A 16,945-nucleotide genomic window follows, 5' to 3' on the forward strand; every position below is an offset into this window, starting at 1 on the left:
TGAAGACTACACTTTTCCACTCCACAATAAAGTGTAATGCATCAGAAAGTTAAAATGTATATACGCTGTCCAAACACTTTGTAAATGAGATGGTTGATCTTTCTTTCATGTACTTCAATGTAATTCTTCTGGCATCACGTTTACACTGGTGTAAGTTAAAGAAGAACCAGGCCTTCTATTTCTTCAATATTAATAGAATATAAATGTAATGAAGAACTCATATGTACGCTATTTTATCTTACTAAACACTTTAAAAAACTAAGGCAAGAAGCTCAAATTACCCTTTGTCTACAGCAGTGTTTCTCAATCTTTTTTTTATAAAGTGCGTCTTTTAAAAAAAAAAAATATATATATATAAGTACCCCCAGTACCTACAGTTTTCAGACCCACCATTTTTTTTTCTACCATTGCAACACATTTGTTTAAACAACTTAATTGTAGTCAGGCAGGCGATGAAATTTTTGGGTGTAAAAAGTACAAAAATAATAAAGCGCTGTAAAATTTAAAACAAAAATTCAGTTTTCTCCAAATTTCAGTTGTATTGACGTACCCCCAAGACTTCTCTCGAATACCCCTAAGGGTTCTCGTACCACTGGTTGAGAAACACTGGTCTAGAGTATAAACAATTTCAGTGCTTCAAAACAAATATTACTAGAAAATGACTCACATTGACAGAACAGGAGAATTAGAATTAGAATTATAGAATACTAGAATTGGAAGGGACCTTGAGAGGTCATCAAGTCCAAAACCCTGCCCTCACAACAGGACCAAGCACCAACTAGATCATCCCTAAGAGATGTCTGTCTAACCTTCCATTTAATGGGTAGGTTGACTACAATTGACTGACATGTTTTAATATAAATAAAAAAAAAATCTCAACTAGAATAGACATCTTTGTAAAATGTCCATTTTCCCCAAAAAGCCATTTTCCATCCAAATATTTGCCCTGAACAGTCTACTAGAGACTAGAGCTGACTGAATTATTCATTGCAATTGTATTCTTCTTTTTTTCTGTTTTCAGAGCATTTACAAACTGCTCCAGTTTCTGCAAGATTATTACTTATTTGTGAGAATTCTTCTAACAGTTCAAAACACATTTCAGACAGAGATGGTCATTAAGTTTTCAAGTTTTAGTATGCACAATTACTGCATACTAATTAGTGGTCAGTGATTGGTCACCTAAGTAACATTGCATTTTTCTGCTTCCTGATTGGAAGACTCATTTTTTGGAACAGGAGAAAAACAAATGAGTAATCAGACAAACTCTGCTCCAAATGACTTTATGGACATTTTGCAGTGTTATCTCAATAGTGAGCTATTTCGAAAATCCCATTCTACATTTTAGATCCTTCACCTACAAACACTTACATTTATGGCTAACTTTACTCATGTTTGTCACCAGTTCCTTATAAGTCTGCGAGACTATTCTCATGAGTAATGTTAAGCAGGTACATAAGCATCTGTAAAATAAGGGCTTTAATAACAATCCTTTTTCCAACCCCATCACTGGTAATGTGGTAAAACCCATGAAAGTCAGATCAGACCCTTAATAAAGCCAAGAATTAACAACTGAAGATGTATAATTAAAGACTTACAGAAAGGATTTAGTGGTAAGACAGGGGGCCAGAATTTTACCTTGGTGGTACTCTGGTCCTGGCTGGGGCCGCCAGAGCAGCTGCTGGCCACTTGCGGTGCAGCTCCTGTTCTGGTCCCAGCCAGAGCTGCCAGGGGAGCTGCCACTGCTGCCCATCTGCAACACAGCTCTGGCTCTGGCCTCCAGAGAAGCAGTCGCCACTGAGCCGAGTCTGGCCCCAGCCAGGGCTGCCGGAGGAGCTTGGAGAAGCTCCCATAGGCCATCCATGACACAGTCCAGAGCTGGGGAAGGGCCGAAGCTAGAGCTAGGGCCATGTGGTGGCTGCCCTGATGCTCCTGGGGTGGGACAGCCAACCATTACGCAGCCCTGCCCCAAAGCAACTGAGCAGCAACTGCGTGGCTCTGCTGAGGAGGTGGGTGGGCCTCAAATTCTTGGTGCACACTCCTGCAGGCGCACACCTGAGAGGGAACACTGAACCTCACTCCTTATGCCCTTCCAGGATGACTGTGACTCTGAGAATAGTTATCCAACCAGTTATACACCCACCGTATAGTAGCTCCACCTAGTTTGTATTTCCCCAGCTTATTTATATGGTCATGAGAGACTATATCAAATGCTTTACCAAAGTCTAGATATACCATATATACCACCTCCCCCTTATCCACAAGGCTTGTTACCCTATCAAAGAAAGCTATCAGGTTGGTTTGACATGATTTGTTCTTGGCAAATCCATGCTGTTACTTATCATTTTACTATCTTGCAGGTGTTTGCAGATGGATTTCTTAATTACTTGCTCCATTATCTTTTCTGGCACAGAAGTTAAGCTGATTGATCTGTAGTTTCCTTTACCCCCCTCCCCCCCCCCCCCACACACACACTTTTTAAAATTATATACAGTTTTGAGGGGAAGAAATGCTGCACAAGCAAAACAGATACAACTTTCCCAGGTTTTCTAAAATTGTACTATTAAAATAGATTTTATTAAATAACAATAAAGCAGCTACACTAGCTGTTTAAGTGAGAGTTTCGCAAAAAAAAGGGAGCCAAGCCAAGCATCTAGATATTCTGTGATCTGATATCCAAACACACAGGCTTAAGAGTTATTGTTTTCTCTTCCACAGACCACAATCACCTGATAAAGGCGTGGATCACTAGTATTTAAGATGAAGACACACTCTCCAGGCACAGACAAAATTTACAATGAAAAAATGAAACAACGGGAAAGAAAAGAAAACAAGAGATAGGTCCCAGTGCTGACCATGTGACCGTTACTGGTGACCCTGATCTTAGATCAGGAAGAATGGTAACCGATCGGATGCTTAAGCCAAGGAGGGAAAACTAACTCCACTAACTCACGGTTATGGTTTTCTGTGAGATCTAGCACAGAGTTTTTCTCCTTGCTTTTTGAATTTCAGGATGTGCCATTTTGGATGGTCACTCGCCTGGTCCCACATGACTCCTGTCTGGAATATTCACTTTCTACACTTTGAGCAACAGAAATCCATCAAATTCATTTCACAGGATAAAGTCACGGAAGTGGCATTGCTAAGACCTGCAATCAGGACCATAAATCCAGAGTAACATATCAATTGAACAGATAACTGAAAGCTTCATAGACTGAAGACTTACTCCAATTTACACAATAAGAATAGGATGACATTGTGTGATTAGCATATCTTCTGAGGCTGCAAAGGAATCCCCCCTATTGTGAAAATCTAGTGTAATAATGCTGCAAAGAAAGCCCAAATGCAAATGAAACCGAGCGTAAAACATGGCAATGTTACCTATATTTCGTTTCCAGAAGAAAAAGTCCTTGTCCATAATAAAATTTAGTGATTTGGTTTAATCTGACAATCACATGTTTACAGAGTACAAGATGGAGGAAAATCTTGAGTATTGCTACATCTTGAGAATCTTGCTACACACCTACAATAGTTAATACCACAAAATAAATGATTTTTTTTCAACATAGGCAAAGAACCTTATTTTCTCAGGAGACTGGAAATAAAGCACTGAGTTACTGACAAGAAAAGACCCCCTATTTTGTTAATGTACAGGTGTGGGGGGGGGGACTGTTGGGGTTTTTTTGTTTACAAATACAAAATGTTATATAAATGTTTTGAGTGTACAAATTGCAGACACTGGGTTCCTCATAAAAACAAGGTGTTGGTCATCTCAAACTACAGAAGCATTCTGAAGCACAATCATAACAAATAACCAGAAAACTAAACAAAAGCATCCCCATTACCATTTTATTGCTTCCCACAATTGCTCATTTAAACATTAATAGTTCCAGCAAAGATCCCTGTAATTCTTTTTTATGCCAAGTCAGCGCACTGTGATAGCAAGCAAGATGGGCTTCTCTGTCCTGGGATTATTCGAAAGCAGAGATGTAAAATCCTGTTTATGTGATGTTTAACCAGTTAGCCAATTAAAGGGGGAGTAGGAGAGGGGGGCCGTTCCAGAGCAGACAGAGCAGCCCTTGCCTGCAACAAGCCCAGGACTGCCACAGACAGGGGCTGCTCTGGCCAGGCTGAAACGCCCCTGTCTGTGGTGAGCCCCATGGGGCTGGAGTAGTATCCCACCCACGGCAGGCGGGAAACTGCTCCAGCCCCCACCAGTTAACCAGAACTGGTAAGCATCACATCCCCACTCACAAGCAGGTTTTATTTCTCCTGCACTCAATTTCAATCAACTAACAAAAACAGTTAGTACGACATTAACACGGGAGCTTGAGTTTCTTGAATATAAGAACAGACACACACTGGATCAGATGAAAGGTCCATCTAGCCCAGTGTCCTGACTTCTGACAGTGGCCAATGCAGGTGCCTCAGAGGGAATGAACAGAACAGGGAATCATCAAGTGATCCCTCTCCTGTCAACCATTTCCAGTTTCTGGCAAACAGAGGCTGAGGACACCACCATTCCTGCCCATTCCGGCTACTAGCCATTGATGGACCTATCCTCCACAAATGTATCTGGTTCCTTTTTGAACTCTGTTAATGTCTTGGATCCAACTACATTAACCTCTTGGACCAGATCCTGTGCTCCACTGGGATTAAATCAAGAATTGCCTCTCCCCTTGTGAATTCCAGAACCAGCTGCTCCAAGAAGCAGTCATTTAAGGAATCAAGAAACCATATCTCTGCAGCCTGTCCTGGGGTGACATGTATCCAGTCAATATGGGGATAGTTGAAATCTTCCATGGTTATTGAGGGTTTTTTTATTTGTACAGCCTTACTAATCTCCTTTAACATTTCTCAGTTAGTACCAGCATCCTGGTCAGGCGGTCAATAATATATATCTACTGCTATATTATTTTTATTAGAGCACGGAGTTACTATCCACAGAGATTCTAGGGAACTGTTTGATCCATTTAAGAATTTTACTTCATTTGATTCTACACTTTCTTTCACATATAGTGCCACTCCCCCACCAGCACCGCTGGTTCCATCCTTCCACTATATTTAGTACCCTGGTATTATTACTATGTCCCATTGATTATCCTCATTCATCCAGGTTTCTGTCATGCCAATTATATCAATATCCACATTCAATATGGAACACTCCTGTTCACCCATCTTATTATTTAGACTTTAAAAACTTGTCGCTATCATTTATCTGCCAATACCTGATGTGACTGAACGGACTCTTTTTCATTTGACTATTTCTCATTAGATCTTACCCATCTTCCATTGTATTATTTGAACTTTACCTTGGATGTTCACATCAAATTCCATTTCATCCTCTCCAGCAATGTTGGATGCCACACAGGTGTAACGACCAGTGTCTGATAGCTGAGCTTCCTTTATCCGCAGAGTGCGGCCACTGGGTTGGATAGTAACATGAGCATCTGGTTTAATAGGCTGTGATTTAATTTAAATAAATTTATAAGTATTAAGTAAAATACATACTTGAAGTCTCAAGACCCATAAAAGTAATCCGATGGTGCAGCCTTTTTGCTCTGACATGCCAGTCAAATTACTTACGTCCACCTTGAAATTACTACTTGACTAAGCATTTGAAAGGAAGTTGGGAATAAGAAAAGATATTCTCTAAACTCAACTCTTTCCTCTCTGATTGCCGTGGCTTTGCCAAGAGTAACAGAAAAACATCTCTATTATCATTGTTCCCAATACCATCAGGAATCACACTCTAGCCAGTAGGCCTGATCCCAGCAGAAGGTAAGCGTCTCCTGAATTTGCTCAGCCTATTAACGTGCCTTTTGCCTAGAATGTAGCAAAAACATGTCTCGGACCTAGAATATCGCAAAAAGTCATATTATCATAGTAGGCTTCCAGTCCAATGAAATGTGTGATAAATGTAAATGAAGAAACTCAAAGGGAAAGGAGTCCTTTATGGTAATAGAAAGTTGTTAACAAAGAAAAAAAATCTACTTTTTCCAAGCAGGCAACTTGCATTTTTTTTCTATATATATTTTAAAAAGTTTTTCCTGCGGGATGACAGAGAGACGTCATCACATCACTCTGCGTCCTGCCTGCCTCCTCCCTCTCTCCCCTCTCCCAGCATGAGCCCGACTTTGTTGCTTCCCCTCACCACTTGGAATTGCTATTTTAAACCAAGCCGCTACTCCCCTTCCTGTTGAGGAAAGCCCCACCCCACAAGGATTGCAACATCAAGAAAATGGCACAGTAGCCGGCAGACCCCACATTGCAGCTGTGACAGCCCAGGGGCGGGGAGTGGGGGGGGAACTGTACCGGGTTTATGTGCCAGCAGTGGGCTCTTGGGAGTTCCCCTCCACCAGGCTCATGGTGCCCAGCTGCCTGGATTACGGTTGCCCCTGCGGATACTCATCCTCTCCCAGCAGCTGCACTTACTGCGGCTGCCAAAGGATCCCCGAGCCACCCAGGGGAGCCACTGCACCGACCTGTCTGTGCCTACCCTTCCTCTCCAGGCGGGCGGCCTTGGGCTCTGTGAGCAAGGCTGGGGTGGTGAGTAGCACAGGTGGGAGAGAGGTCAGGACAGCGCCCCCCCATTCTGCTTTCCCCACCTCAGCAAGCTGCAGTGCCCTGGACCACTGCATGCACTCGGCACTGAGCCCCACGTGGGTTGAGCAGGCACCCTGTGCCTCCCTGGACAGCGGGGTTAGAGCCAGGCCTGGTACACACCGTGTCTGGCAAAAGTGTGGGGGAAGAAAGGGTCCGGGCTGGCTGGGGAAGAAGAGGAGGGACCCAGGCTGACGGGGGGAGGGGGGGGAGAGAAGGAGAAAGGAGAAAGCACTCGGGACTGACGTGGCTGCAGCCCAGCCCTCCCAGGTGGCCCTGGGGGAGAGCCGAGGCTGCTTATCCCCCCATGAGGGGGAGTGGCAAGTGCAGTGAGCAGGGGACACAACTGCCTGGTATTTCAAAAGGTGGTTAATTTGAAGAATGACTCTACAGATATGTTGTGGTGCCCCCTATTCATTCCCTTCCGACAATTTTTGTACTCAGGATCTCACTGGTTCCCCAAAATCTGCACAGGGAGGGGAACCCTCTTGGATGATCCGCTGCTTTCTGTGGCACTGTCACCTCTTCCCAGAACCCAATGGCAAGTTCCGTACAGCCTGGGTGAGGAGGGGCAAGACCAAGATGGCAAAGGAATGACTGAGAATGGGACCAGGACACCATTCATCTTCCCAGCACAAGCTTTGTGGGGACTCTGAACAAGTGGTTTTACAGACATGAGGCATATTTCCTTCTTTCCAGGGACCCTTCCATAGTAAGGAACAAGCAACCCCTGGCAGAAGAACTCTAGTACCACTGTTCCACCTGCACTGCCAGTGAACCAGAGGGAGAAGTAGGAGCTCTCGTGACAGTGTGCAGAGAGATCTGGCCTAGTGCAGATTCCTTAAGATCCATAAAATGTTGGGGCTTGCACCACAGTCCATACTATTGCGAGGGAGGACTGCAGGGAAGCATTGATTTCAGCGGTGCAGGATCAGGAGCAGTATTCCCTTTAAGCTGCGTGGCAGCACAGCCCTGCAGCTGCTTAATGAGCCCTGCCCCACTAGCTGGGAGAGACTCGCAGCTCAGTCCTCAGCAGGGAGTTGCCCCTTCCCCAGCCAGGCAGCTCTGTGCATGAGTCCTGATGCCGATGGCTGGGCGGGGCTCATTAAGTATCCACAGGGCTGTGCTGCCACTCAGCATAGAGGGAACACTGATCAGGGACCATGTGTGCAGCTATGATGCTATACAAATGTGATTTAAAATGACAATAAATATCCAGCCGCTTCCGGGGAAAAAAAGCTCACACTTTATATTGTGACTGACCTGTCCATCCTTGTACCAGCTGACAGCAGCAGCAGGAATCGCATGAACCTCACACTCCAGAGTAAGGCTGTTGTTTACCTTGATCTTCACTTCTTTAGGAGAGAGACCCATCCCTGAGACATCTCCTTTGTTAATGACGGGTGGAACTGCATACAAATAAAATGTCCTCAGAAAGTAAAAGAGATTTCCCTGACTGACTGAATATTTTGTACGCCATTTAAAATGAATAAGACATAAGGAAATCAAGGATAATAGCCTCAGAGTAAAAACAAAACAAAACAAAAAACAAAAACCACATTCCTCTGTCATCCTCTTCTGCAAACACCACAGATGGGCTATTGGAAAACAGCAATATTTAACTTTTTAGTGAAACCGCATGAGACTACATCACTGATGACTGTCCCTCTCTACCATGTGTGTGGGTTTCAGGTGTACATACTATTAATTGAGAAATAATAAAAATTAAAACCTGTATTTTTAAAAAATACGTGTCTAAAGTTAGGCTTTTGAATCCTCTATTAGAACTGGTCAAAACTCAGAATATCCATTCCATAGGAAATCCTGACATTCTGAAATTTGTTGTCATTCAGATTCAGAATTTTTAAATTAGCCACAACATGAAATCTGGTGGAAGGAATGAGTTTTGGATCAACGAAAACATTGTGTTCAATTTTGACTTGGGACGTTTTAAAAGATATATAATTTATAATATAAAATAACTTTCTACATTCCCCAGGAAGGAATTTTTTATTTTGATTAATGGGTATTTTCTGATGGAAAAATATTCCACCAAATTTTTTTTGACAAGCTCTAATCTAAATAAGTGGCAGCTCCAAGTGAAGTTCTGTTTCTTTTCAGTGTCACTGTACAATCTTTCTTAAGTGGTGTGCTCTCTGGCACAGAGACCATCTTTATATTAGAGTGTACAGGTCTATCTAGTGCAATGGGGCCTCTAATTCAGATAGACAGATAGATAGTGTCAGTAGGGTGGACAGATTTGGCAAAGGGGTATGTTGCAGGGATTGGTTCCTGGGTTCGTGTTTCTGCTGTGAGGTGTTTGTTCGGTGCTGAGTCCCTGTTTGGTGCAGGTCCCAGGTTGGGGACCTGTCTGTAAGGGAGGACTGCTCTGCCTCTCAAGGTCTGTGAGAGCAAGGGAACATCATCTAGTATAGGTTGTGGATCCTTGATGATGTATGAGAGAGGTTTCAGCTGGGGACTGTAAGTAATGGCCAATGACGTTCTGTTGCTTTCTCTGTTGGGTCTGCCCTGTAGTAGGTGACTTCTGGGTACCCGCCTGGCTCTGTCAATCTGTTTCTTCACTTCCCCAGGTAGGCACTGTAATTTTAAGAATGCTTGACAGAGATCCTGTAGGTATTTGTCTCTGTCTGAGGGACTGGAGCAAATGCAGTTGTGTCTTAGCACTTGGCTGTAGACAATGGATCATGTGATGTGCTCTGGATGAAAGCTGTAAGTAAATATGCAAATTTGACACCATCAGAATGGGTCTAAATAGGAACTGGGAATGGGCCTCATTACAGTAAGTAATTTTTCCACTTTAGGTATTCTCACCTTCTTATCCACATCCCTATTGACTGAATTAGCTTTGATGTAACACTCCCATCTCTGTATCCCTGCTAACTGTTTTTCTTTCCCTTCATGCATCTGATGAAGTGAGTTGCAGCTCACAAAAGCTTATGCCAAAATAAAATTGTTAGTCTTTAAGGTGCCACTGGATTCCTTACTAGTAACTGGTGAGTTTAATAATGATGGTGAAATCATTATTAAAAGGAACGATAAAAAACAATCAAAAGTGCTGACAGGGAACTTTGCACAGGAAGAGAGGTACTTGGTGGCATTTTACTACAAAATATAATAGTACCTGTTTTTTATCTCTCTCAGGTAAATCTTCCCATTAAATTTAGGTTCTAGTTTCTAAAAATAGCTCTGGAGCCTGTGGGCTTTCACAGATCTTCAGCTGTGCAGCATCCATCTGAGTTAAGAGCCCAACAAACATTTTAGCAAAAAGAGAGGGCACTATCGCAACACCTTCCCCTGGGCAATGAGTGCAAAGACTCCACTTCAACTGAATGCTTGTAAATGATGATATGCAAATCTTCCTGATGTGTTTCAAAAAAGTGGGCATGATTTGTACTAACACAGGTGTTAGCTGGCCATTACCTACAGTCCCCAGCTTTGAACCTGCTGGTTCATAAAATCCTAGTGAGCAGCAGAATGGGTAAAACTCTAAAGAAAACATGGGAGAATGAGAAAAAAAAGAAAATCTGTTCAACTGTTGTAACAAACTTACTGTAGATTTTCACTTCATAGTGTTTCAGTGTTTCCCCAGCTTCATTTGTGGCTATGCAGGTATATCTACCAGCACTGTCCTCCTGTGCATTTAGAATCTGCAGGGTTTGCCCTCCTGCAAAAAGATTATTATTCAACAGCATTATTTTTCACTAGCACTATGCTCTTAATATGCAGGTTATTAATGTTTTGTGTATTCATACTTTCAACCCTGAGAGCTAAATCCTTCTCTACATGCATGCATCACTCACAACTAAGAGGGAACTGCACATGTATAATTTAGGTCAGGATGAGAAACTATGTAATAATGAGTGTACAGCAGTGGTTCCCAACCTGTGGTCCGTGGACCCAGATGGTCTGTGAAGCTACTGTAGGGGATCCGCAGAAAGTTTAGGAAAGCAAAAGTAAAGATTGGGTCACCGTGAGACTGGGACTTTCTGCCAGGCAATTCTCACCCAGAGCTTGCCATTCGCAACCATCTGCACACATGCTGCCTGCCTCGGGATGGGATCTTGATACCCCAGGAGGTACCATGTGTCCTCCCGCCACCAACTGAGCTGCTGTTTACACTCCAGCCCTTTCCGACCCTCCCAGTTCTGCGGTGGGCTCGATCCTTACTTTTCTTTTTCTTTTTCCTCCCCCAGGGACAGACAAGAGATAATCCAACAAAAGGAAAATTACTTTTTTCCTTTCTTAATTATAAGCTACTAATGAGCTATACAATAGAACCTCAGAGTTATGCACACTTTGCACATGGAGGTTGGTTGTAACTCTGAAGTGTTAATAACTCTTAAAAGAACAACTACAATGTTTTGTTCAAAGTTTACACTGAACTTTCTACAGCTTTGACTGAATACTATACAGAAGAAAAGTGCTGCTTTCCTTTTAATTTTTAGTAGTTTATGTTTAACACAACACTGTACTGTGTTTAATCGTTATTTTGAGGGAGGGGAGGATTGTTTTCGATTTTTTTGTCTCAGCAGCTGCCTGACTGCACACTTCCAGTTCCAAATGAGGTTGTGATTGGCTGACCAGTTTATAACTCTGGTGTTCGTAACTCTGAAGTTCTACTATATCTCACTTATTTAGCTTTTCTGTGTGAGTCTATCTTTACTTCCTCTTCAGTTATATCCACCTATTTTGGAAATGTTCCCATTATTTTCACAGGGGTACACGAGGGGCCCGATCGACCCTCAAGGCGGGAGGGCCCATCCAGTAGCTGGGAGGGGACTAGTGAGGAATGAGGTAGGGTGAGAGGTGTGGCCTGGCATTCCCTGGCAGGAAGCAGCATGGCACGACCAGAGAGCAGCATGGCTGCAGCTTCCTTGCTGTGCAGCTCCAGGAACTGTGTGCATGTCTGCGGACTCAAAGAGGAACTAATGGGGCTGCGCCTGCAGCAGGAAGCTGCGCTGCCCCCATGCACTCACAGGCAGCGGGGAAGGGCGAAGCGCGGCAAGGCAACTCCAGATCACACTGCTCTCTGGCCACACCACTTCCCTCCGAGGACTGCTGAGGCTGTCCCGACCCTCCCCTGGAATGGCACAGCTGCAGAGTAGTACCGTGCAAACTGGAGCTGCATTGCTGCGCCTTCCTCTCCTCTGACAGTGAGTGGGGAAGTAGTACAGACACCTGCTGCTGGCGCGGCCCCATGGCCCTGCTAGTCCTTCAGACCACCTCAGCTAGGGGAAGAGGCAGGGAGGGGAGGGGATGGGACGGGACAGGGCAGGAAGGGGCAAGATCTAGGGCAGAAGATTGTGCCGGCCCTTCCCTAGTCTTGCAGAGAGCTTTTAGCTGGTGCCCCCTCTCCATCCCTGTCACCGGTTGCCTCTGTTTCACAGAGAAGTCTAAAGTTAATAACACAATGTAAGGATGTTAAGACGCAGGTAACTGTATAATTGTGTAGTTGATGCAATTTGTACCGACTACATGATTAGTCGATAAGGGAAGGCACTCTGTCCCAGCCCGTGCTGCATCCAGGAGCCACCCCCTCTGCGGCTCTGCATTTTAAATGTAGTAACAGCCACCCAGCTCTTGCTAAGTTTAAAATGCAGAGCCACAGCGGTCCCGAACCCACATAAGCCTTGACTGAGCCGGGCTTGCTCAGTCCTGGCTCATGCTGGGTCCTGAACCTACCCCCGCTGCAGCTCTGCATTACATTGCAGAACTGCAGCAGGGATAGATCTGGGACCCGGCGCAAGCAAGATGCAGGACTGATACAGCTCTGCATTTTAAATGTGGTAAAAGCCACCCAGCTCCCCTCAGCACCGGCTGCTGCTCCCCTCCCATCTCCTTGCTGCGTCTGCTACAGAGGCAGCAGGGGATGGAGGAGCAGAGAGAATGTGAGGAGTTGAATAGATTACCCAATGAGCCTACTTGACTAGTCGCTTACATCCCTAATACAATGTAGGGCATATTTTTAGCAGCCAATATTAATTGTGCTTAGTTTGTAGACACATCCATTTTATAACCAAATTGTTGTAAGAAGGTAATATTGCCTAATTTGCACAAACTGATCTTCCTGCAAATTTTTCAGACATGATTGCAAAAAAAGCAAATATGATTCTAGGTTGTATCAACAGGTGTGTTGTAAGCAAAACTCGTGAAGTCATTCTGCCGCTCTACTCTGCACTAGTTAGGCCTCAGCTGGAGTACTGTGTCCAGTTCTGGGCGCCACATTTCAAGAAAGATGTGGAGAAATTGGAAAGGGTACAGAGAAGAGCGACAAGAATGATTAAAGGTTTAGAGAACATGACCTATGAAGCCAGGCTTCATGAACTGGGCTTGTTTAGTTTGGAAAAAAGAAGATTAAGGGGGGACATGATAGCGGTTTTCAAATATCTAAAAGGGTGTCACAAGGAGGAAGGAGAAAATTTGTTCCTCTTGGTTTCTGAGGACAGGACAAGGAGTAATGTGCTTAAAGTGCAGCAGGGGACGTTTAGATTGGACATTAGGAAAAAATTCTTAACTGTCAGGGTGGTCAAATATTGGAATAAATTACCAAGGGAGGTGGTGGAATCTCCCTCTCTGGAGATATTTAAGAACAGGTTAGATAGACATCTGTCAGGGATGGTGTAGATGGAGTTTGGTCCTGCCTTGAGGGCGGGGGGCTGGACTCGATGACCTCTTGAGGTCCCTTCCAGTCCTATTATTCTATGATTCTATGATTCTATGATTATTCTATGATTAAGGAGGGAAATTGGAAATTTCCATTAGTCATTTGATGGTCTTATATGGCTATGATATTGTTCAATAATGAATACATTTGAAAGTTACCTGTCCAACACATTATCAAGAAACTACAGCCTATATTGGAACAGGATACCATACTCAAAGAGGCTCTGGGAGACAGACCCATAGTCTCCTATAGACAACCACCTAACCTCAAGATGATTCTTACCAACCACCACAGGACATACCACACTAATACCAACCCTGGTACCTTCCCTTGCAACAAACCCCGTTGCCAGCTTTGTCCACATATTCATTCTGCTGATACCATTATTGGACCTAACCAAGTGAGTTATAAGATCAAGAACACATATTCCTGCGCATCCAGAAATATAATCTACGCTATCATGTGCCGAAAGTGTCCGTCTGCTATGTACATTGGACAAACATCTCAGACACTTCGCCAAAGGATTAATGCCCACAAAACAGATATTAGACAAGATCACAAAGAGAAAACAGTTTCTTGCCACTTTAACCAGAAAGGACACTCTCTAAATGACTTAGCCACCTGCATTCTGCTACAAAGACCTTTTACATCTGCACTTGAAAGGGAATCCTCTGAACTGTCATTCATGTTAAAATTCGACACTTACCGACAAGGACTTAACAAGTCTTTGAACTTTCTCACCCATTATCAAGACAGTTTCCCCAATTATCACCTGTAATACCATTAACTCACAAACATCCCACTCTCCCTACCTTTAATATCAGCAATTCACAGACACTTACCTTCCTTCCTCCCCCTTCCCACCCCCCCGCATCCTCCTTCTGTTCTGCAATGTGATTTGTCCTTTTCATATTTGTTCATTTTTTTAAATTGTATCCTTTGGTATATATGGTTGTGACTACTTTCTTCCACTATTTGATCTGAGGAAGTGGGTCTGGCCCACGAAAGCTCATCATCTAATAAACCATCTTGTTAGTCTTTAAAGTGCTACATTGTCCTGCATTTTGCTTCAAGATTATGTGTGTTATCAATATTTCAAATGATATTATTTGTTATTATTGCATGTTATTATTTCCATGTTATTATTGTGTAGTTACCACCTAACTTTACTTATTATATTGTAACTGTGCAGTTAACTTGTCTCCACTACATTTTACAAAGTAATAGGATAAATATTACTTGAATGAATAAAAATAATTAATTAGTTAATGTTTGTGGGATTCTTTGAGATCTTTGGGTGGAAAAAGCTACAAAAATACAAAGTTATTTGCTATTGCGGCAACTGTTTTGATTTATGAATGTGCCATCTGATAAGTGAAAATGCAGTTATTTTATTTAAGAATAAAAATAATTACCTGGCAATATTCGGATATTTCTGTTAGATTCCAGTGGCGCTCCATCTTTTAGCCAGGTAATTGTAGCTGCTGGGTATGAATAAGCCTCACAAGTCAGGGATGTGGGGCTATTCAGAATAACAGTGACATCTTCTGCATTGCCATGACTATCTGTACCCACAATGGTTGGAGACACTAGGAAGCAATAAGCAGATCTTAAGTAAGGCAACTGACAGACATTAAAAGCAATTTAAGGCTACAATAACTTTTAATAGAGAACTACTGATGTTATTTGAAACCACTTTATAACAAAAATTCAATATCCTGTTTATGGACCTGGTTCTAAATTAAGTAAGTCAATGTGCATCCCTACTAAGCATATCTGAACTGTTCACAATGAAACCAGAACCAGGCAAAAGTCCTATAGTACTAGCCGAAGCTCATCTGTTTTACTGTTTTGTCCTCTGGATTTAAAATTCACCCTATATTCATACAGCCTGTCCTTTTTGGATGCTGTCAAATGGGGATGGGAGAAGGGGTGGAGTAAGGGCTGGCACCAACCACTACTCTACCCACCTCCCAAGGCCTATTACTGGCTAGAGGTCAGCTGGCCTACCAGAGCTGGATTAAGTCTTCTGTGGGCCCAGGGCTATTAGGTTTGTGGGGTCTCTGTGTAGAAGGAGGGTGGGGAAGGAGGGTAGAGGCTCAGGACTTCCCCTAGGCTTTGGGGTGGGGCTAAAAATGAGGGATTCAATGTGTGGCAGAGGGCTCCAGACTGGAGTTATGGGCTCTGGTATGGGGCCAAGGATGAAGAGTTTGGAGTCTACCAGGGGGCTCCAGATTTGGGCGCAGGAGTTTGGAGTAGGCTAGGTCAGGAGGATAGGATGGAGATGCAGGAAGGGGTTCAGCAATGGGGAAGCAATAGGGAGCCAACAAGATTAATACCTTTTTTAGGTACCCGACACAATCACTTACCAAGTACATTGAGACTATAACTTTTGCTTTTGTCACCAGCTATATTGGAGGCAACACATGTATATCGCCCTGTGTCAGCCACTTGAGCATTGGTGATTTGAAGAAAACGTCCACTGGACAGGACCTGGTGATCTCTATCCTGAGTAAGAGGCTGCCCATCTTTTACCCATGTAATCTGTGGTACAGGATTCCCTTAATAAAAAATACAATTAATTTTAAGTGTTAATTACTGAAGCCTCTAGGACACGAGGAGTTACTGAACAATAAAAAAAGAAACATTTCCATGTGTCCACTTAAAATTTCATTTTTAGAAAAGTTTCTATAGAACACATATTCTATAGTCCTATGGGCTTTTGAACCATCCTATAGAACTAAATAACATATATAAGACTATAAGAACATAAGAACAGCCATACTGGGTCAGAACAATGGTCCATCAATTCCAGTGTCCAGTGACCAATACCAGGTGCTTCAGAGACAATAAACAGAACTGATAATCTTCAAGGGTATGTCTACACTAGCCCCCTAGTTCGAACTAGGGAAGCTAATGTAGGCATTCGAAGTTGCAAATCAAGCCCGGGATTTAAATATTCTGCGCTTGATTTGCATCTTCCCGGCAGTCGCCATTTTTGAAATTTACAAGTCCAGACTAACTGCCCACATCTACATGGAAGGAGGTTTACCAGGTAGTTCGATTTAGGGGCTTTAATTCGAAATATCAGCTCCCTGCCGGCAGTTAGTCCGGACTTGTAAATTTCAAAAAATGGCGACTGGCTGGGAAGATGCAAATTAAGCGCAGGATATTTAAATCCCGAGCTTGATTTGCAACTTCGAATGCCTACATTAGCCTCTCTAGTTGGAACTAGGGAGCTAGTGTAGCCATATCTCAAGTGATCCAGCTTCCTGCCATCCATTCACATCTTCTGTCAAGAGATGCTACAGAATCATCTCTACTCATCCTAGCTAACAGCTGCTGATGGACTTAGCTCCATGAACTTACCTGGTTCTTTTCTGTACCTGTTATAATCTTGGTATTTACAACATCCTCTGGCAAAGGTTAACTGCATTGTATGAGCTAAAATTTCCTTTTTTGTTTATTTGTTTTAAACCTGCTGCCTATTAATTTCATTTGGTGACACTTTGTTCTTTTGTTGTGAGGAGTAATTAACACTTCCCTATTTACTTTCTCCATGCCAGTCATGATTTTATAGACTTCAGTCATATAACCCTCAGTTATCTCTTTCCAAGCTGAAAAATCTCAGTCTTATTAATCTCTCTCACATGGAAGCTG

At 43.1% G+C, this 16,945-nt stretch overlaps 1 protein-coding gene across 3 annotated transcripts in view; it reads right to left on the reverse strand.

Moving 5' to 3' along the window:
- Positions 1–16,945, reverse strand: part of HMCN1 (hemicentin 1) — a 360,405-nt gene that overhangs the window by 98,579 nt on the left and 244,881 nt on the right. For all 3 annotated transcript variants that reach the window (XR_012906027.1, XM_075936754.1, XM_075936755.1), the window contains exons 49-53: positions 15,655–15,846; positions 14,701–14,874; positions 10,172–10,285; positions 7,864–8,009; positions 5,310–5,460 (exon numbers count right to left, since the gene is read on the reverse strand). Coding sequence is in view for 2 of the 3 variants with exons in the window: in XM_075936754.1 (XP_075792869.1) it covers positions 5,310–5,460; positions 7,864–8,009; positions 10,172–10,285; positions 14,701–14,874; positions 15,655–15,846 (777 nt within the window). In the remaining variant the exon portion in view is untranslated. The remainder of the gene's footprint in view (positions 1–5,309; positions 5,461–7,863; positions 8,010–10,171; positions 10,286–14,700; positions 14,875–15,654; positions 15,847–16,945) is intronic.

Source organism: Pelodiscus sinensis, chromosome 9, assembly GCF_049634645.1.
Source record: "Pelodiscus sinensis isolate JC-2024 chromosome 9, ASM4963464v1, whole genome shotgun sequence".
NCBI lineage: Eukaryota > Metazoa > Chordata > Testudines > Trionychidae > Pelodiscus > Pelodiscus sinensis.